Raw genomic sequence first — 22486 nt, 5'->3', positions numbered from 1 at the left:
AGGTGCCCTGTAGTACTTGACAAAATGCAAGTCAAGATTTGTGGTGGTCACCTGCATGCTGCACAATTGCAGCATTACAAGGGCACAGCCCTTGCCAATAGCTAGACGATGACTAGCTAAGGAGGAAGAGGAAGAAGAAGGTGAAGAGGAGGTGGAAGCAAAAGGGTAGAGGCAACCAATACAGCTCCTTTCTGCCCAAGCTGTCTGTGATCACCTCATTTGACTGCGATACCAATGAACACAACTGTAATTCCCCATTCACCAACAGTCCCACAGCTTATCTCCCCTCTTTCACTGACCTATACGGTGTCTGCTAGGCCAAAATGCAAAAACAAAAGGCAATGCAAAATAAACATTCCAAAGCAAACCATGCCACATTGCATCTAAAAGTCAACTAATCACCCTTATTTATTGCCGTAGTGCCTATTTTCTAGTTGCTTGTCCTTGCCCTAGCGCTCCTACGCAGTGCTACCCCAGTGGCTGCAGCATGGTTATCGTCAGCTACTGAGTTTCAATGAGGGGGATTGCAGATGGCCTTCTGGAACAACCATCAGCAGCCCTGACTTAGAAGTCCTGACTTCATACTATGCTATCTCAGCAGGGATGGCAGCAATCTGGGGTGTCAAGCTGACAGGTAAAAACAAGGGCACTGGAGGGTGGACAAATATTGTTGCTAAGAGAGAGGGCAGTGGGTTCAGCTCCTGAGAGCTATTACCACTCCCTCAGGGCAAAGACTCAGCAATCCTAGCAATATATCGGAGGACAGTTCTGGACTGCTGTGATGCACTTCAATCCCTTTGAACACTTGCATCTGCAGTTATCATGACAGCAATCTCAACTTGCACAAAGCAGTATGACCTTCCATGGTAGTAATTCAACCTTGCCTTTCAAAAATTGAGCTTCCTTTGCAACATCTGGACATTTGCTAGCTTCACATAGGCTACAATAGAAACTGTGACATCAGCCATCAGATGCTATATCATGATTGGGTCAACAAATGTACAAAATGAAGATGTGAGAAGCTAGATTAAGCAAAGGCGACATCCTGTGGACCCTAGCATACCTTTTGGAATTAGTTGTGCTGGAGTTGACCACCACATCCACAATGGAAAGAATGGGCTCCAAGCTCTGCACAAAGCCCTGTGTCAATTAGGTGGCAGACTACTCCATGCTTCTTCACATTGCATGAAGACTTTCTGGCAGGCATGCTAATGCACCAGGCATTACAAGCCTCATTGAAATGCTCAGCTGAGTTCTCAGAACTCCTGAATGGCCTTGCACCAACTTTGTTCCACTCGCTGGCTGAAGACTACTCATGTTTGGTGTATTACGATGTGCAGATCCCATCTCGAAGCTCACAACTAAAGGTTGTGGTGAAGGGAGGTGGAGTGAAATATCTGCAGTTTGAAATCAGAAGGGATTGTGGGATGAGGAGGAATTAGGATGGAAGGAGGAGAATTAGGTATGAGGGTACTGTCATCTTCGATTGCTTCAGAATCACTGCTGGCCACAAGCTCAGCAATGGCTGCTCCATTGATGGTAACTATCGTGTCCTCTATTTGGGTACAGGCATGCATTTGTGCCTCTCCCCTTCTGCTTAGTTGCTGCTGTCTCCAGCAAAAAGAGAGAGAGAGAGACAGACAGAGGCCGGGATTTTCCCTGCCCGCTGGCATTGGTTGTGTTCGGTGGGACAAGTGGCAAAACGGCGAGAAGGCCAAAAATTGGTTTCACGACTTCATGAAATCAGTTTGCAATCGTCCACTCAGCCCGCCGATGGCTGGCCACATTTGCCGCCATCAGACATCGGAACTTCATTGTAATACATCTGCATATTATTATAAAGCCAGCCCGCTGGACTCATCCCCCCCCCCCCGCTGGATCATCAACATATATAAGGCATGCACTTGGCGGACTGCACTTCACTTGGGATTTCAAGGTTTGTTTGCCTACCTTGTTTCGGTCGGCAATCGCAGTCAACAGCGCCAGGCTTCACAGAGAGCACTACATCACTTTTAGGGGGCTCATGGATAGGTATGTACCTACCAGATCAGCCAGATGTAGGTGGCTTTTCAACAGCTGCAGGGCAAGGTCTTGCTTTGGAAAGGGGGAGAAGTGGCATCAGGCAAGGGAAGAGGCTGCAGGATGAAGGCTGTACTGGGGAAGGAGGGTATCCCAGGGTGTCTATGGGGGCATATGTTGATCTGTGCAAGTGGCCTCAAGATGATGAGGGCGGAGGAGGCAGTCTCCAGAGGAGATGAGGCCAGATGGGCATGTGAGGGTATGTGTGTGAGAATGGGTGGTGATATCCTTTCAACTGGCAGGGAGTGAGATGCCGGTGAATGTGTGATGGGCTTGAGTGTGTGAGTTTAGAGTGATCCCTGGCTGCATGGATGAGATCATTCATCCTCTATCTGCATTGGAAGGTCAACCACTTTTGTGTAACATTGGCAGTGGTGATCAGTGCCATCGCCTACGAAGCTGGAGTAGTAATGGAGCTGCCCCTCCTGCAGCCAGAGTGGAGGTAGAGGACATCTCAGTGGACCTCCACAGCATCCAAAAGGCACTCGAGGGCTGCAGTCTTCTTATCTTTCAGGGCAATGTATTCTTGTTGCAGTCCTGGGCTGGAAGCACTGAGCATGTGGTGCCAGGCATGATGGCGAGAAGGCCAAAAATTGGTTTCACGATTTCATGAAATCAGTTTGCAATCGTCCACTCAGCCCGCCGATGGCTGGCCACATTTGCTGCCATCGGACATCGGAACTTCATTGTAATACATCTGCATATCATTATAAAGCCAGCCCGCTGGACTCATCCCCCCCCCCCGCTGGATCATCAACATACATAAGGCATGCACTTGGCGGACTGCACTGCACTTGGGATTTCAAGGTTTGTTTGCCTACCTTGTTTCAATCGGCCAGATGGCGAGGTGACGGTGTAATAGTCGAATCACAGCCTGCCCACCATCGAAACAGGAAGTTTCCCGGAATGCATAATTAATGCAGCGGGTTTGGTACGATACAGCGTGAAAAGCCGCCACTGCAGCCAGCAGGTAAAACATTGTTTTATTTGCCCAACACTGTGCTTAGTGCAAATCTGGGATGATTCCGCCCAGAGAGACAGACAGAGAGAGAGAGAGAGAGAGCGAGAGACAGGGAGAGAAATAGGGGGTGATGGGGTGGGTGAAATGTGTCAGTGAGTGTGGTCCCTACTACTTGGATGATTCAGCTGTCCTGCTTGAACAGTTGGGAGGTGTGTGAAAGCTGAGAGATGTGGGTTTCAAGTTTGTAGCAGTGTCAGAAGTGTGTGATGATGAATGAGGTGAAGCTCATATTTGGTACGAGTCCTGATTGATGGAGATTGTTAGTAGGTGAGTAACGGGGTTGTGCTGCATCGAGCAGTGTGAGAATAGTGGTTCAGCAGGTTGGATATCACACAATTACAAAATCTTTACAGTGCAGTAGGAGGCCATTCGGCCCATTCAGTCTGCACTGACTCTCTGAAAGACCATTCTACCTAGTCCCACTCCCCTGCCTTAAACCTGAAACCTTGCACATTCTCTCTTTCCAGACAGCAATCCAATTCCCTTTTGAATATTTCAATTGAATCTGGCATTTGAAGATACGTTCACTGACCTTGACCCACACGTGTGGGGTCATTGCACTTTTTGTGACACTGCATTCAGGTCCTTGGCTCCAGACTCCTGCATTGATCCCCATGACTATCTGACCAACTGCTATTGCAAAGTTTGCCTGGCGGGTTTCCTGGTCTATCATGGATAAATTATATTATATATCCTCCTTTTCACCTCCTCCGCCATAACCTCCAGCATTAGAGAACCTTGGAGCAGGTGCTCTTGCCTTCTTCACTATAATTGATTTTGTCCTGCTCAGATTCTCTTCCACAAACCACTCAGCAAGAATGCAGGCTTGGTTTAAGTAGTGCAGGCTAGCTTTAAATGGTGCCACCTCACATGAACCTGCACCTCAGCTTAGATGTGTTGCTATTCAGCAACTCGTTTAGCTGGGCAGGAATCCTACAAATTAGCAGGCAGCATGCCATCCAAAGCAACAGGCACAGGTTAATTACACATTACAATCCCCATGCCTGTTTTCCAAGTCTGACAACTTTGCCTCCATTGTTTAATTAAAAGTAGCCATATTCAGTGCTCGGCTAGCTCTGAGAACACGAACACTTCCAGTGCTCATTTTAATTGTCTTTTTTTTTTGCAAACAATACTACACTGTGAGGTATAAAGCTCGTATCATTAGAAAACCTATTACTAAGTATGAGCAATGCTATACAGGAAATTCACTAGATGGCATTATAAAGTGCAAATCATTATCTACTAAAGATCAAATGATTGCTGTCATTCTAGGGGATCTGGTAAAATATATACAACTTTAGCTAGGAAAAGTGTATCTACCTCAAGTTGTAAGAATTTAAGAATGATTCATTTTAGTTGCTATTGCTCCAAATAATATTTGAAATTTCATTATTAAGTAATACAAGGCTTTTGCTAAGAATTTTGTAGTTATCACCATACCATACATCAGAGGATGTGCCTTCCTCAAAGCGAATATTTCCCACGGTTTCCAGTTCAATTAACAGAAATAGAACACTCAAATTAAAAAATTCAGTTATTGGCGTTACTTCAGTCTGATACCTTGCTTCAGTTCTGTAAAAATGACAGAATGGAATGATTTCATTTCAGTATGACAAAATTAATATTTGCATTTAATATGTTAACAGTAGAGACAAAATATTAGGTTAGCACATTATCTTATGTATTTTTGCATGTTCTCACACTGTTGAGAATACATGTTTCACACCATCTGTATTATTAAAATTTTGTGCTCGTGTGAATGCAACACTATAATGTTGCTGGGTTCATTCAACCACTAGGATTGCTGGATCAGAAAGCAGATGCAGAGATCATAGTCCCTTCAACACAGATCCCAGAACTATTTATGTACTGTCGCTTCCAATTAACCATGATTAATCACACAATCATTTGATTAAAATTAATTCTGAACACACAGCTGCCTTGACAGTTTCAAATCAATCCCATTGCCGTACAACCCCAAAATATTTATAAAATATGCTAATTGATCTACCAAACTGCTCACAGTGAGTCAAGTTTAAGTACAGTATTTCGGTAAAGTATGGTTAAGGCAGCAGGAAATAATTAAATTTGACCAACGAGTGAGATGGGAGGGTGGAGGAAGGATAAGGGAAGGGCAAGAAAGGGAGGGCAGTAGATGTGGGTTGAAGAGAGGAAGTGGGGATACAAGGAGAATGAGGCAGGAGTATATAAGGAAGACGGGGAGGTTAAATCTAATTAGCTAAGTGATGCTCAGTGAAATTAGGTTAGAAGATATAGTCAGGTGAGAAAGCTAGGTTCTAGTGAAAAGATATGCAATGGGAGGTGATGTTTAGCTGATTTTTGAACAATCCTGAGTGCGCTAATAGCAACACTAACAACCAATTTGAGATAATCAGTCAATCTTGTAACTTGACTCATTTACACTTGCTAGAAGTAACATACATTCATATGCAAAGACTGATTCTCTGCAAACAAAAGGAATGTGTTCGAGTCTTGTGCCTTTTTAAAAATTATTCAGGGAGCTTATGGTTCCTCATGGCTTTCTCTGGCCAATCAGAGTTAAGTTGTCAGCCAATCAGCACTCATTTTTCCTGTAGTATAAATTGCTGTGATCATTTGAAATTCAGCATTCTTGCGTTTGTCTTGATGAGTACAAGATGAAACACTTCAGTGACATGCTCTGCACTTCTAAGCAACTGTTTGTATACCATTTAATATTGGTTCAGTGTCAATTTGGACCAACAATACCATTCATGCATTAGAGTCAAAAGGGCACTGGATCAAGTGCCACTCCTGGACATTCTAGGGAATACTTCATGCAGTACTGAGGGAGTTTAATGCCATGTTCCTGATGAGTGCCCCTTTGTATGTTCAGGGGAATGCAAAATGATGCAATAGCACTCTTTAAAGAGAAGAAAAGAAGATTTCCTCATCTGCTAGCCAACATTTACCTTTCAGGACAAATTAGGACATTAATATGATAATATTGCGCACAAATGGGCTGTCGTATTTGTTTACAAACAAGACTATTCTTCTAAAACAGCTCACTGACAATGAAGCACTTTGGGATGTCTTAAGGATATGAAGGGCGCTACATGCAAGTTGTTTCTTTCTGTAACAGATTTGAATAACATGCTGTTCTTATTGAAATGTAACAATGTCAAATTCATAACGTTTCCTGCAAAAGTAAAAAGCATAAAGACTTATTTCATAAAGACATTGTTTTAGAAATTAAGCAGCTTTGGAACTATAATGCAAGGCATATCACAAGCTAATTTACTCACTCATCCAGCCTGTTGTTCCAAAATATTAGTCTTTCTTTCAGAGCATCCAGTTTTTGACACATTTTCTGTTCTGCATTTAAATCTTCTGTGCTGTTCTTTACAGAACTGCTACTGCTATGCATTCCTTCTTTATTCTTCAACCCATTCAGAACGGTCAATAGGGTATTTTGCCTTTTGCTCAAATGCAGTATTGTCAATTCAGATTCTAGCTGTTTCAAGAAAATTGGTTTGTTAACTATTATCACACCTATTGTCAAAATCTTTAATCTTAGTAATTTGATTTGCAAGATTCTAAAAGGGTGAATGTGCTACTTTCATAATTCATTGAAGACAGCAGGGTCTTATTGAGTATACCCTCAGAAAACACTCCAAACAATAGAGAATGTGGGCCAATAATTTGTTTCAGAGCATTATCAGTATTAGGTCAATTACCAATTCGTTACCTACGACTGCTATGTCTGATGAATGTCAATAAAATATTCTGTGCTATAGAAAGACAGCATACAACTTCAACCAAAACAGTAAACTTCTGGTCTACAGTCAACAAGAAACTATGTACAATACAAACAGCCAACACACTTGAAATATACAAAAGGTGAGAAATTGGTACTGTTTTTTTCCCATTTTTCGGTGCCCCAAGAGACCTTAGAGCCCCAAAATGGTATTCATGGCATGCATGCACACTTTTGAGGTGACTTGCTCTGGATGCCATACGGTGAGGGATTTAACATGTACAGTGAATGACTACTGGAAGTATACAGAGCAGGCAGATAATGCTTTCACTCAGCATGCGATACGGACTTGGTGTCAATGGTGCTATTTTGGAGCCCAACGCTTCAACTCTCTCTAAATTTTACATAGCCAAATAAACGTTCAGCAAGCAGAAATAACCCCTCCTGCCACCAGCATCATTTAACAGGATTGTTAACCACTTAAAAGTTAATTTCTAGTTCATTTCTTCTAGCTGTTGCTATGATTCTACATATTTGTGCTTTACATATTTGTTTAAAGTTACAAAAGTCTACAGGGAGTGATGTGACAGGTGCTGAAAAAGTTTTTTGCTCACTTTAGGCTTCTGCACAATTCAGTTGCTCCTAGGCATGGATACACAAGTAGGCATTCCCCTTGGAATACAGCATGAAGTGGAGAACGAGCAGAGTACACACAGAGCAGAGAACAGGGCCGTTGGAATAAGTGGGGAGAGGAAAAGCATTCTCAGCAGGAGACCATATCCACTTGGGGTGTTCAGGGAGCAATTCTCTGACATAGATTTCAACAAAGAAAAACACATGAGACATTTGTGCTCAGTAAGGACATCCTCAGTGACATCCACCAACATCTGGAGGCCATAACTGCAACCTCAAGGCAGGGCAAGGACTGTGTTGCCAGTGACTGAAGTCACCATGGCAATCAACTTTTATGTGTCTGATTTTTAGGCTGGAGCTGAAGATGTTGCATCTTAAATTTTGCCATTCAATGTTGTGTAAGGGAGTCAATCCCAGCAAAGTAAATTTTATTCTCCCTATCCATAGAGAAACAGGTGGAGCAAGCACATGGTTTCACTAGGATTTCAGGCATCCCTGTAGTTTAGGGTGCTATTGACCACATCACTTTGCAGGCATAGCATGTGTTACGATCCACAGCTGAGGCTACCCATGGACAAGCCTGATCCCAAAGTGGAACCCAGTTTGATGGATCCTAACTTTTATTTTTGTTTGTGTAGATACTCGTGAAGAGTAGCTACTGAATAGAGGTATAGGAGTCAGCTGATGAACTTTTAACAAAAGAATAAAACATTTATTCAACAAAAAAAGATGAACTATATTGCAATACCCCTTCACCCACAACTATACCTTTACAGATATATACAGATTTGTAAGGATAACACAAGTTACAAAAGCTATCTTATACTCTAACGTTCACAGTAAATACACGGTCAGAAACACGCTTTGAAACCATGTGACAACTGCCACCTCAAACAGATTCTATGGATCTCTCCTCAACTCCCCCAGATACTTGTCACACCGTGAGCCAACCAGTTTCACGGAATTCCATCCTTCACACAAGGGATTCCAGTCTCCACTCTCCAGGACCTCACATTGGAATCTTCTCCCAAACTGACGTTTTCGCTCAGACACCTTCCACAAGGATTCACCTCCAGGGTTTCAAACTCTCCTTCTGATGTTCCTCTTCCCTGGGTCACCACATGCATTCAAGCTGTCTTCCATACACTCTCTCTCACCAACTCAGCCTTAACAGTACGCCACTGGTTCACGTGCCCATAGCAAAGAATTACAGACCTTCAGTTGTCTCTTTGAACCATCTTGCTTCTTGCAAGCTGTTTTCACTTTAAATCTGATGTTTGGAACTTTTCTCACTGCCCCTTACTCTTAACTTCAGTGAATAGGGCCTTTTGCCAGGTTCCTGTCCTTTCTTTAACTAGAAGGTCTTCCTTGGACTTTCTCTTCTTCCACTCCCCTGGGCTTTGGGGTTTTTCTTAGCTTGAGACTTGCTATCTGTCCCCTTTTAGGGTGCTTCTGCTTCACAGCTGCCTTCAAACCAACTGAACTCAAACAGCTTCCAAGACGAAACTGCTGTCTTTCTTGTGTGTGTGTCTATGGGAGGAACCTGCCTATCTGGCCCACTGTTGCTGGGCAACAGCACTGTTCTTCCTACTCCTGTGTGTTTATTTTCACTTATATGGGTCATAAACATCTCATTAGAAATGCAAGCAGCCTTTTAAAGGGAAACTAAAACTCCATTTGACCTTTCTTAACACACAGATACAGACATACAAATCAAACTTAAACTTTAAAGCTAAAACTCATTCCTAACACCCACAGATACAAGTATAACTTACTTAAGCTAACTCTATTTCCTAACACTGTCAACTCTGCCCTATACCAGAACCAAAACTTGGGCAGAGTGGAACAATCTTCAAGAGATACTGAAGTTTTTACCTGGCCTTGCAGGGAGAAATAAACCTCTGCTGCAGGGCTGGAAGTGACTTTGGCATTCTTCCTTCAATACTACCTATTTGCCAGAAGCGTGGCACAGAAAAGGATTTTGCAAGGCATATTTAAATTGCACTAGTTAGTTAAAGGAAAAATACCTTTTCTTTAACTGGTTGTATTAGTTGCCTGTAAATTAACGTTGGATCTATGTTGAATTTTAGTTTGTTACAATAAACGTCTTAAAAAGTGAAATCTTGTCCTTCGGTCCTCTCTAGCAGTCACTGGAAAATTCATCTCCTTTTAAAAGCTGTCTCCGGGGGGATTGTTAAACCAGAGAGCCTGGCTTTTATCATTGCAAAGTTTTGCAAAGATGTTAAAGAGGTGGCAAGTTCTTGGTTATTTCTCCAGGACCCCAGAAAAAAGTTGAAAATGACTAAAGAATTTTAATCATTAGTAACACAGAGTCTGAGTATAGAAAAAACATGGGCAGAATTTTCTGGCTGACGTGTGGGTGGCGGAGCCCGCATGTCAGTGCTTAAAATGTCGCACGTGCGTCCCAACGTCAACGCGTAGTATCGCAATATTTCAGTCGGCGGGCACGCACAGCAACAGGATGCACGCCCATTAATTAAAGGCCTCTTTAAGGCCCTTAACTTGCCAATTGTCAGGGATTTTGAGGGGCCTGTGCGAACATCAGCTTGGCGCAGGGACCCAATGGGCAGACGGGTAGATTTTTTAATTAAAACTCATGCACTGGCGGGATATGTGGACTCAGAGGGGCTGTTCATGTTTTCCGTGAAGTATTTAATGCAGAAGTTATTTTAAACTTGCTTTTGTGATTGCAGGACACATCGATTTCCAAGAGCTTTTTGTGTACTTTGAAACCAGTCTGCAGACAGTTATCTTTATCGGGCCTGCAGCTTTCCGGAGGCCTCAATTTAGCCTGGGTATGGGTTCTGACATCTCCACTGGAGGCGGCTCCTCCGAGGAGGAAGGAAGGGAGGGATAGAATCAGGAGGAGGCCAGGAGTGGACAATCAGCCTAGAGGGGAATCACCTTTGGGAAGCCAGGCGCAGGCACAAGGGGCGCAGGGGCAAGAGGTTGTCCCAGGTGGAAGGGGCTGCAGAAGATGCCACTATCCTGCTGCCAGGATATACAGGCGGCGAAGCAGCTATCTTAAAATGACTGAGCTGCAGTGCCGAAGGAGGGTCCTTCTGTCAAGGGAAACAGTTAATTATATCTGTCAGATGAGATCTGCCCTGAGATCGCCCCTGTGTGGGTGGACACCACATGCCAACTGAAGCTCACAGTTGCCCTCCACTTCTATGCCTTTGGCTCCTTCCAGGGCTCGGTGGGTGATCTTTGCGGTGTCTCCCAATCAGCTGTCCACAATTGTGTCAAGCAGGTTATAGACGCTCAGTTCAGACGGGCATTGACCTTCATCCACTTCCGCTGTGACCAGGCAAGTCAGGCACTGGGAACCAGATGCTTCGCAGCCATTGCTGGCTTCCCCCGCGTTCAAGGTGCTATAGACTGCACACATGTGGCCATCAAGGTGCCAGCAGGTGAGCCCGGTGCCTTCGTCAACAGAAAGGCATTTCACTCCATGTGCGTGCAGATAGCATGTGATCACACAATGCAGATTTTACAAGTTTGTGCAAGGTACCCAGGTAGCTCCCAAGACACCGACATCCTCAGACACTCCGAGGTGCCAGGGCTCTTCAGTGGTCCGGCTCAGCTGGATGGTTGGCTGCTGGGTGACAAGGGCTATCCCCTCCGAAGGTGGCTCATGACGCCACTCTGCCGTCCAAGAACAGAAGCTGAGGAGCATTACAATCGGAGCCAGGGCACCACAAGGACTGTGGTGGAGAGAGCCATCGGTCTTCTCAAGATGCGCTTCCATTGCCTGGACTGCTCAGGGGGCGCACTCCAGTACCCCCCAGATCACATCTCTCTGATAGCAATAACATGCTGCGCTCTGCACAATCTTGCGCTGGAAAGGGGGGATGCAGTTGACGATGAAGACCTTGACGCACTGGATGAGGCTGCACATGATGAATCCAGCAGTGGCTCAGAGGATGAGGAAGCACAGGGCGATGATGAGGGGCAGCACGCCGACCCGCTACTACACCAAGGAGGCAGGAACACCTGGGACAATTTAATCCAACGAACCTTCAGCTAGCTCCACACACATCGATCAGCAGGACCAGCATTGCCTGGTGTTTCCACATGTGGCACTTAGGTGCTACGTCTTTCACCTCATCAGCTGTAACTAAGGACTTGGTACAGAAACATTAATGTCCACTCAAACACTCATGAGATATCTGTAAAAAGTACAAATGCAGCACAAAGGAAACACCCTCAGCTATGGTCAGAAAAGTGGACTTTATTCTGTCCAACATAAAACAGAAACGTCTCTATGACAAAAATAAGTCTTTGTTCCCTAATCTAAGACCAACACAAAATCACCAGTGACATACCCGTGGAGTGCCTAAGGTACCTTATGCTTTCATTTGCGGGTGCTATGTCTAGGTGCCGCCCCATCGCTTGGAGTGGCTTGTGAGACAGCCTGCTGAATCTGCTGTCCTGTTGGCATCGAAGACCTTGGCGGGCGTCCTCTGGTCCGTGGAGCCTGTGATGGAGCCTGGGAGGAAACGGCCAGTTCCAGAACTGGCACCTCCCCAGTTGTCACAGCCTCAACGGATGCAACGTTGACTGGCAGAGGGGCGGAGGAGCTGCTGCCCTCATCCGGAGTGCCCTGAGAGGAGCTTGCAACGATGACAGGCAGCTGCTGTGTCGACATGAGGTCACATTGGTCCTCCCTGCTCACCACAGATGCATGGGCACCGAGCGCTGACGCTTGGTGCCCAGAACATCTCCCACATTGGGAATGACCACCCGTGGCCATTACCGCTGTGAGGGCTTGCAGGTCAGAGCGTAACCCAATCAGAAGAGTCTCCATCCGATCGAAGCCCCTCTCCATGAGAGTCGCCAATCTCTCAGTGGAGGAAGTGTGAAGCTCTGTCCTGTGGTTCATGCCTTCGCTTGCACTCTGCCTGGACTCCTCCATCGCAGAGACCAACTGAAGCACGCCCTCATACAACCCTGCCAGATGCAAGTGCGATTCCTGCCGCTTGTCCTGCAGCTGCTGCATTGGTGAAAACTCCAGAGGCACATCATCAGTGCCGGACTCAGCATGTGCCTGGACCCCTGCAGCCCTTCCACTGCTGGCGCCATCGGCACTCTCTGTCCCTGCCATCTCCTCCAGCAATTGTGAAGTGCCCTCTCCACTGTGACCCAGGACACTAGCCGATGTTAAATTCCCCACCGAAGTGTTTGTGTCTGCGCTGCTGGTGCCTGGCTGGCTGAAATTATGTGCCGCAAGTTGCACATCTTGGCCCTCAGGTGTGGAGAGGGGCAGCCATGCTGTGGTGATGCTGAAATTAACAAGAAGGACAGTGCATAATTTAGCATACAGTCAGTTAAACCTTCCATCCCTTTCCTCCCCCCAGCCTCATAAGTCGCTCACCCTTCAAGACCCTAAGGAGACGAAAATTGGTGGGATGGAAAAGAGTCAAGAGAAGGCCCTAACATTAGATGCGCATACAGACAGGCTGGTCAGATGGCCTCAGGAATGCCACATGGCATGTTTTGTACCATTCGAGTGGGGAGAGTGCAGAGGTACCTGACCTGGATGCATGCTGGCCTGGATAGTTGCGGTGCTGAGGAAACATCGCAAACACTTGCGACATTTGCTGTGGATCACAGGAGATTGACAGATCACATTATTGACGTTATGAGGGGCATAGAACAGGTGGGCAGAAGGCAACATTTCCCCTTGGCGCACGGATGAATAACATGGTAGCATTTATTTAAGTTGAGTGCCATGCAGTTGACTGCTGAGGTGCTGAGGACCTTTTGGACAGAGTAATGTGGGGCTCACCGGCTGAAAAGGTGGTGGAGGTATCAACCCCTCTAAGATGCAAAACGTCTTTGGCTGTGCAGCAGCGATGCCATGGCATGTTAGGCCACGGGGATAGTGGTCACAAATGGGAAAAGGCAACTTTGGAAGGTGCTGGAGACATGCATCCTCAAGGGGCTGAGGGACCATTGTCTGCACGTCTCAATCTGTGAATGAGCAGTGTTGCAGCAACCATCAGTGGTTTGGATGGTGGGCAGACAAAGTGGATGGGACTGTGGACCTCAAATACATGGCCGCTGGACCCCAGCCTCACCGCCACCTGCCGCCCCGGTCGCCTCCTTCCTCCCCAGCTCCATGTCCTGCTCCTCAAAGGTGGTGAGGCACTGGAGCAGGGCGTGCCCACCACCAGTCCCCTGGTGCTCCCTTTGATTGTGCTCAGTTTTTGCCTGCAGAACCGAGAAGAGGATTTATTGGGGCTGTGCACTCATGTACTCTGCACACGCACACCGCAGCCCAACCACAGTGCCCCATCTGAGGCCTCCAGCGGCTCATGTCCACACTACTGGTGATCAGTCCCCAGAAGATAGTATGGCTGGACCCAAACCCCTCCAACGGCCACCTTGGACAAATTCGGCGTCCATCACTTTGAACAGCACACGGTTTTTAGCGGCCATGGCAAAGAGGCGCAACTAGGTGCGGCACCGAGGCTAGCAGGTGGCTCTTGGCCACGACACCTTGAGGCTCCCCTTCCACCATCTCATCACCATCAATATGACATGTGTTGGAGTTCTGAGTATGTGTCTAACGGCCTCCCCTGCAGGTTGCCCCCAGACTACTCAAATGCGACAAACACCAACATATGCTGCAGGGAGAACCCATCTTCTCCTCAACCACTAAGGTTGATGTAAGCATGGTCAGTACCCGTTTGCCCAACCAGCGTGCGCCAAATGCCCAATGCAGTAATGACAGCAAGACGTGGGTGGGGGGTTTCAAAGGCTGGGTCAAATGACCAAGGCTGATATGGTACTCACCCTCCCAGACCGCAGCAAATCATTGAATCTCTTGCGGCACTGCGTGCCTGTGCGCTGCAGATCATCATGGGCGCTTACACCGTCACCCACCTCCTCCCACGCCTGCCTGGTGACATGGGGGGCCCTCCTCCTCCCATCCTCCGGATACAATATATCCCGACGGCTGGACACCTCCTGGAGGAGGACAGCAAGGCAGGCATCTGAGAAGCGAGGGTCACACTGGCCTCTCCTGCAGCCTGCCCCCTTCCTCTTGCTCCTGTCCTGTGACAGCTGCCTCTCTCTCCCTTTGAGTGGCCATGGTGCACTGCCTCTAAGAGGCTGCCTGGCCACTCTTGATATAGACTGCCGGTTCCCCATTGGAACCGGCGGTCTGAGCATGTCCACCTCCGCGACTATTTTCCCATTCTCCAAAGGGGTCGCTAACCTGCTGGGCGGGCCTTAATTGGCCCACCCGTGCATAATAGCGGCGTGGCCCATTTCGGCGGCGACAATCAGATGCTCACCCATTGCCGAGTTGGTCGGGCCCACCAACCCATCAAGGGCAAAATTCTGCCCCGTAGAAAGATCAGCCATCTTCAGTTCCATAGAAGATTCATATTGGACTTGAAACGTAAACTCTGTTTCTCTCTCTGCAGGTGCTGTGCCAAAACTGCTGAGTTTTCCCATGCACTTCCTATTTTTATACCACCATGGGTTTTGTACTTACGGTTTTAATGCAGAAGCTGATGGTTTTTATTCGCTCCTTAGGTACCTCCTGCAACGAACTCAGTTGCTTCTGCAGCCTTTCTACAATTTCAGCTAGTTGTCGACGGGTGTTCTTTACACGCATGCTGTAATACATTATCTTTTTCATCACAGTTGACTACAGCAAAGGAAAAATAAATGCACTGAATCATTCTGCATGTTCACTTTGACACAAAAAAGATTTGTTTTAATAGACAGATTTAAAAATCATAACTTTTTTTTTTACACTCCTTATCATCATTCTCTTTGCAAAATATAAAACAATTTGTAGAAACACTGGACAAATATAATTGTTTTTTGTAATTGTATATTTTAAGTTGATGTTTTTCCCTGAAATGCTATCAGATTATTTATCATTAGTGTTACATTTGCTTTGATATAATTTACAATAATATTTGTCAGATCCAAACATATATTCAAATAAAAAAAAATAATGGGACATTTGTCCTTTAAGAATTTTGTGTCATATAGGAGCGATACTAAACTAGTGGTCCTTCCGATGCTATTCTTGTAATGGAGCATTCAGTGAACTTTAAAGAAGAAATGTTTCAGGTATATGCTAGATATATTTCAACAAGGGAAAGGAAAGGCAACCAAAATCAGGGCTCCACGGATGTCAAGGGAGACAGAGAATATAATGAAACAAAAACAAAAAGAGGATGTACGAAGAATGTCAGGTAAATTCTTCAAGCAAGAGCCAGGGCAAATATAATAAGCTGAGAGAGGAAGTGAAGGGAAGTAAAAGACTGACAAAGAGGATATGAGAAAAGAATAGCAGTTAACATAAAAGGGAACCCTAAAATCTTCTACCAACATGTAAACAGTAAGTGGGTACTCAGAGATGGGTCTGAGGAGCAAAGAGGGTGATATATACTTAGAGGCACAGGACAAGGCAAGAATACATAATAAGCACTTTGTACGTTGCTTACTATGGAAGAGGAAGCTGACAAAGTACCAGTAGAAGCAGAGATGGTAGACGTAATGGGTGGGGTGAAAAGTGATAGGCAGGATGACTAGCTATGCTTAGAATGGGTAAGTCACCTGGGAACTGGTGATTGCAGAAGGACTTGCAGTAATCTTCCAATTATCCTTAGATACAGGATGCCAGAGGAGTGACAAATGTGACACCCTTGTTCAAGAAGGGGTGTCAGGACATTCCACGTAACTACATGTTGGTCTCTTGGGAGATGTAGCTGACACAGTTCGAATGGTCAGGACATACATATCATGCAGAATGGACAGACAAATGGCAGATGCAATGTAATACAGAGAAGTGTTAGGTCATACATTTTGGCAGGTGGATTGGAGGCAATACAGACTTTATGGCATTGTGCTAAAGAGTGTAACAGGGCAGAGGGATCTGTCTGGGGTTCAGGTACATGGATCTCTGAAAATGACAGGACATTTGACAAAGTAATTAGCAAAGCATTTGGGATCTTGGACTTCATAAAAAGGGACATTGAGTATAAAAGCAGGGAAGTCAAGCTGAACCTATATAAAGCTCTGGTTAGGCCACAACTAGAGTATTGCGTCCAGATCTGATCATCACACTTTATAAAGGGTGCAAGAATCTGTGAAAGGGTGCAGTGGAAATTTACCAGAACAGTTCTGGGATGAGGGATTTTAATTACAAGTTTAAGTTTGAGAGGCTGAGTTGTTCTCCTTGGAGCAAAGAAGGTTCAGGGAGACTTGATAGAGTAGTACAGATTATGACAGGTGTAAATAAGGTAGACAAAGAAAAGCTATCCCAAAGGCTGATGGTACAAGAACTGGGGGACACAGATTTAAGGTTTTGGGCAAGAAATACAGGAGGATGTGAGAAAGAGCTTTGTAATAAAAAAAATGCAGTGAATGGAAGTGACCAGAACTCACTCCTATGAGGTCAGTGGAAGTGGAGACATTCAACAATTTCAGAAGGAAATTGAACAAGCACTTGAGGAAAATGGGGCTACATGGATATTGTGGCTAATGACGTTGACTGAACTGTTCTGCTGAGTGCCAGAATGGACTCAATGTGCCATATGATCTGTGTTGTAATGACCCTATGAGTAGGATTGTCCAAGCCCCTGGGTGGCAGGGTGGGGTGGGGATGGGATGCCAGAGAAATAGCAGGAAGCCACGTTAGGACTGCTCCCTCACAATCCAATTTAAATAATTTTGCTGGCAACAGAGTGGCCCCCACAAGGTTGGAAGGCCATTTGCTTCATGGAGGCGGCCTCCCTGCAGCAGGCCCGGGTTGGCTATTGGAGATGAAGGTTCCATTGCACAAAGAGGAAGCGGAAAGGCAACCCCTACAGCCCCAGTTGGCCATCTTTTTTTAAACGCCTCTCCAACAGCCTCGATATCGAGATGCCCTCTTGATTCTCAACCTGCTTCACCACCACCCATCTCTGCCAATAAGGATGCCAAGGTTTCAGAGCTATCAGCCCACTGATTAGGCCAGCAGCATCTACATCTGGCCTACTGTCCATAATTGGACAGTGGCCCCAGAGGTGAATAATTAGGAGGCCACCTTGGTAAAATTGCTGAGCCAGTCCCGCTGCCAGAAAGTGTGGGCTCGGGACCCTTTTTGGTCCTGCACCTGTGGTAAAATCCTGCCCCATGACACTTTCTGGTAATATACAATTTAAGACTCAATTGCAAGAGAGAGATATTAGTGCAGTGGGGCCTGGCTTCACAATGACTGTGTATATCTGCTGCTTTGCTGTGCTCTAAATATACCTTAATATACCTGGGACTCCTCAATTTGTTCCTCACGTGGTGTTCTTCATTAAACATTTTTAGCCAAAGGCTGGTTTTCTTGTCACTGATGTGTGCAAGTTCCTTGGGTATTAGGGAAAGGAAAAACTAGAAGCAAAAACTCAGTGTTGAGTTTCTACCCCTTTTGTGCAGGACACACTGCTCCAGCAGGCCAGAAGGTAAGCAAACAAATCTCCTGCTTGAATTATGCAGGTGTTTTACTATTATAGTTAAATGATTCAGGAGTACTATCTTAGCCACTACTGACATGTTCTTTCACTCAGTGCACTCAGCAACATTGTAGCTGGATGTCAGTTGCGAGGCACTCAGCACTTCAGAAAAGTAGATTTAAAGAGCTAAATATAAAATTATTTTAGCAATTTATGAGACCGTTTCCATTATCAGCAAAATGGTACTTTTTCTTTGGACACAAACAAAAGGCAACAGTAATATTTCTGAGCCTCAATTTCCTGCATAGTATAAAAGTCATGTACAATTTATAGGTGTAGACTGAACTCAGTCTCATGACTACTCCATTTTGAAAGTACAATAATGTAAAGTGGAAAAGTTAAACAGCAAAGAGACTTTATTGTGGTTCATTGGGAATAGAATGAACAGGTGAAGATATAAGATATGTTTCAATAATAAGGCCATAAGTATATGGGGGTAGGGAGACCACGATTATTATGATACCAATATCTTAAACGCATCTGGAGATACAGACATCTATTTTGAAATTATCTTCATCTTTTAAAGAAAGGAGAAATACTCCAATAAAACCAGATCATTAAATACTTCATTACCTCAGCAAAGTCCTTGGCCAGTTTACTGGACACATCATAAGTGTCTAGTCTCAGAAGCTTTGGAATGTGGTACACTACATGTGTCATATAGTTACAGAGAAGAGAGACAGGATTTGGCGTATACTGAGGATCCTTTAGACTTAATATTTGAAGCTCAGGTAGTCTTGCTAAATTTGAGAGGTCCTGGAGAAAAACATTAGGAGGAACATTAAATTCATCAGAGGTTTAATGAAACACTTTCTTGCCTTTAAAAGGGTCAGTCAGTTAGTTTATATGCAGTGTCAGCAGTGTATGAAGTACTTGGGTAGTTAATTATGAATGAACAATTTTACGGCAAATACAAACTTTAAAAGTCACAAAGGTTATCCTGCAAAATAAATTAAATGTAGCCACTTTCTAGGATGAATTTTCATTTCTACCGCTGGACATTAGCGATAACTGATTTGTGACAGCACTTTTAAAGGCAATAGAAACCAAAATCAGGCAGGATGTAAAACAGACAGCTGATTCACTATCACCAGTTTTCTGCCCAGTGGTGAAGTAATTGTAACTCTTTCGAGTACAAACCCATTTCCATCTGTTTCAGATGAAGTTACATTGTTTCATAGTTTGCCATTGTGAGACTTGAACTCTTGATTTTGGGGTTACAAACCCAGTACCATAACCACTTGGCTATTTAGGCCAAGCGTGAATTAATTGTACTTTACCTAATTGTAGTGGCCAGATACTGATGAAGTGATTCAGCATGGGCAGAGGATTAAACATGGGATCTACTTACTATTACATGCTCAATAGATGTGACGAATCAAACAAAATGAAAGAATGGCTTACATATATTGAGCACTTCATCATGTTTGTTAAAAAAAGTCTCAAAGTAATTTATACACAATGAATTACTTCAGAATTTATTGAGTGTTGTTATAGGCAAAATCCCATTAGCAGCAATGAGGTAAGCAATGTGATCAGTTAATCAGTTTGATGGTACTGGTTGAGGAAGCAATGCTTTCTAGGGTACTGGGAGAACTTCCTACACCTGTTTGCATGGGATAACATCAACTGAATTATAGTAACAGGCGGATGGGAGTTCCATTCAACATCTTGTCCAAAGGACAACATCTCAAATGTTTTAGCATTCCTTCAGTATTACAAAATAGCATCAGCCGTGATTATGGGCCTCAATTCCTAGAGCATAGCTTCTCCAGTACACGATTGGCACAAAGACTAAATTTCTACCAACTGAGCCGTTTTTACTGTTTATTTAAATAAAATATTTAATATCCAAGACGTTTTAAAGAAATATAGGAGCGCTTTCTATAGAAGTATGTTTAAACCTATGATGCCAGAATTCAAAGCTAACAAAAACATAATTTTCAGATGGGTCCACTGTTCAATAATACCATCAGGAAGTTTTCCAGTAAAGTCCAACTAATCTCATTTGAACATACTATAATCTTTTATTTCTTGGCATCATGTTGCCATTATATTCGACTGAGTTAAAGAAATTGAGCTAGAGTACTTTGAGATTTGTGGCAAATGGTAATTTTTCAGAAGCATAACATTACTTAGATGTTTTATAAATAAGATTAGACTTGTCACTGTTTACAGACATAACTGTTGATGCCAAGAAGCAACTCGGCTACGAAATATCCCAATGCTGAAATGTATAACTAGAATGAATTAAACTTGAGAGTACATGAGCCTCAAAATACCACAGAGGCAAGGTAGCAAAAATATAATGGGTTTAAGAATCTATAAAAGCCTTACATTTAAAAATATGGTGTGATGTAATCTCTTTGCTGGAGACAAATACTAATCAGAAGGGCTGGAGCATAGAATCACCTTCATTTAATTGTCAATGACAATGCTCTAAAATTAATCCTTATTAAGAATGGGGCAGTGTAGGTTATGTGAGCAATTCCATAATTTGCAGTGTTTCATTTACTTTCCATACTTTTGTTTTTTTGCTCTTCTTTAGTTCATCTCATGTTTTCTTCCACCTTCCCACCTTATTTCCCTGACTGGAAGGGCAGACATACAGTTTAAATCCAAGCCTCTACCTGTGCCAAGCAGTTAAGTGGCTTTCAAGAGATTTATGAAAGCAACAGAAAGCAATTAGGGCTGTTCACTGCAACAGAATGGAATGCTCACTGATTTTCTCTCTCTATGTAGACAAGTTTGCTTGTAGTTTCAATTATTATTATTCATGACCTTTAATCAGCCTTAGCCCAGTAATTGCACTCTCACTCTCATCTTATGATTTCAAAGACCAATTCCAGAGTCCTGAGCACATTATCTAGGCTGATTCTTCCAGTTCCATCTTCGATTGAGACATTGAATTAAGATCCCATATAATGTTTCAGCAATAGATGCTATGAAACTATTCAATGGGGAACAGGAGGGTTCTCCTGATGTTCTAGCCAACATTTCATTCCTGACTGCCCAGCGCTTTGGGATGTCCTGAGGAGATGTCATGAAAGGGGCCATATAAATGCAGGCTCTTTTTATAAGGAAAACTCGGGAGATTGTGCCATCTCTTTTCACCTTTTGTAGTTTAAAGAATGAACTCATGTAAACAGTATCTAAGTTAATTAAATTCTGGTACACATGTTCTTCACTGATACACAAAAACAGGAATTATTTCTTAGGAAATTTATACTGTTTGACTTATCTTGTTTGAACTATAATGAGCTGCATTAAAGACAAGGACAAGGGAATGCTTTCAAGTTTGGATGGATGAAAACACTTTCCTTTCTCTTTACAAAAGAAAATTAGTAAGACTAACATAGAAGCTACAGTATGGAAAAATCCGGCCTAAACCAATGTAACCATTGGGCTGAATTTTGCTGTAGAATAATAGTGAGGCTAACAGAATTCACCATTATTTGCATGGAAATCAGACAGGAACTTCCAGCTCCTGCACATAACTAAATGTGGAAATTGGGAAGTTACTATCAGAGATGCAACCTCCTCCAAAGCTTCCTGCAAATTACATTTTGCCATATGCCTCTCCAAATACATTAATTGGCATGAAGTTGCTGTACTTAACTTCTCAAACACGAACTAAGCTTGTCAGCAAACATTGGGACTTGTTCATTTCAGTATAAGTATTGTTTTAACTGAGTGCTAAGTCTTAATTACTGCCAAACAACCTCTCGGGCACTGAATTTTATTTTTTTTAAACTAGTGTGCAGTTTCATTCCCCCAGATTTTAATTATTATTGGAGTTTCTAAAAAAAAAGGAACATTTTGTATTTTTTACTTTTTCTTTCCATCTTTTTAATCTCTCTCTATTCAATCTTTCTTTCCCTTGCTTAATTCCACTTTCTGTACATAATTTAACAATGAATTCAATGATCTAATTTACACATACTGGTTTAGACATTGCACTGCTCATTAACAATTCTTCAATCTGATTGGTCAAGAAGATACACAGGTGATTTTGCAGAAGTGATAGAAATATGCAGCTGTAGCTATGACTGTGTATAACAAAATCACAAGTGATGACTGCTCAGCATACACAGCAAATGTAGTATATTACTACTCAATCTCGTGGGGCGTTGCAAAACAGTGGCATGTTAAGTTGAAGGTTTATATGGCGAGGATTAATTAGACCAGGGAACACAAGCTTAATTTAGTCCCCATTTTAAAATCTTACATTTGGCTCTTATTTTTAAAGACTGAACCTGATCAGAGATGTTGCTTTGTATGTTCACTTTGTTGTGAAGTAAAGCAGCTTATGAAATTAAAAATTACTTACAACACAGAAACAGACTATAATAAAAGCAAAATACCACAGAAACTGGAAATCTCAAATAAAAACAAAGTGCTGGAAAAACCAACAGGTCTGGCAGTATCTGTGGCTCTCTGAAGAGTCATGTAGGGCGCAAAACACTATCTCTGTTTCCG

The 22486-nt window shown here is 43.7% G+C and overlaps 1 protein-coding gene across 1 annotated transcript in view; it reads right to left on the bottom strand.

The window, feature by feature from the left end:
- The window catches only part of lrrc9 (leucine rich repeat containing 9), a 185802-nt gene that overhangs the window by 139802 nt on the left and 23514 nt on the right, over positions 1-22486 (bottom strand). Inside the window, exons 5-8 of the mRNA XM_041214204.1 lie at positions 18581-18763; positions 15001-15156; positions 6388-6596; positions 4544-4675 (exon numbers count right to left, since the gene is read on the bottom strand). Coding sequence (XP_041070138.1) covers positions 4544-4675; positions 6388-6596; positions 15001-15156; positions 18581-18763 — 680 coding nt within the window. The remainder of the gene's footprint in view (positions 1-4543; positions 4676-6387; positions 6597-15000; positions 15157-18580; positions 18764-22486) is intronic.

Source organism: Carcharodon carcharias, chromosome 20 (genome assembly GCF_017639515.1).
Source record: "Carcharodon carcharias isolate sCarCar2 chromosome 20, sCarCar2.pri, whole genome shotgun sequence".
NCBI lineage: Eukaryota > Metazoa > Chordata > Chondrichthyes > Lamniformes > Lamnidae > Carcharodon > Carcharodon carcharias.
The sequence above is the reverse complement of the archived record's forward strand: the minus strand, read 5'-3'. Positions and strand labels throughout refer to the sequence as shown.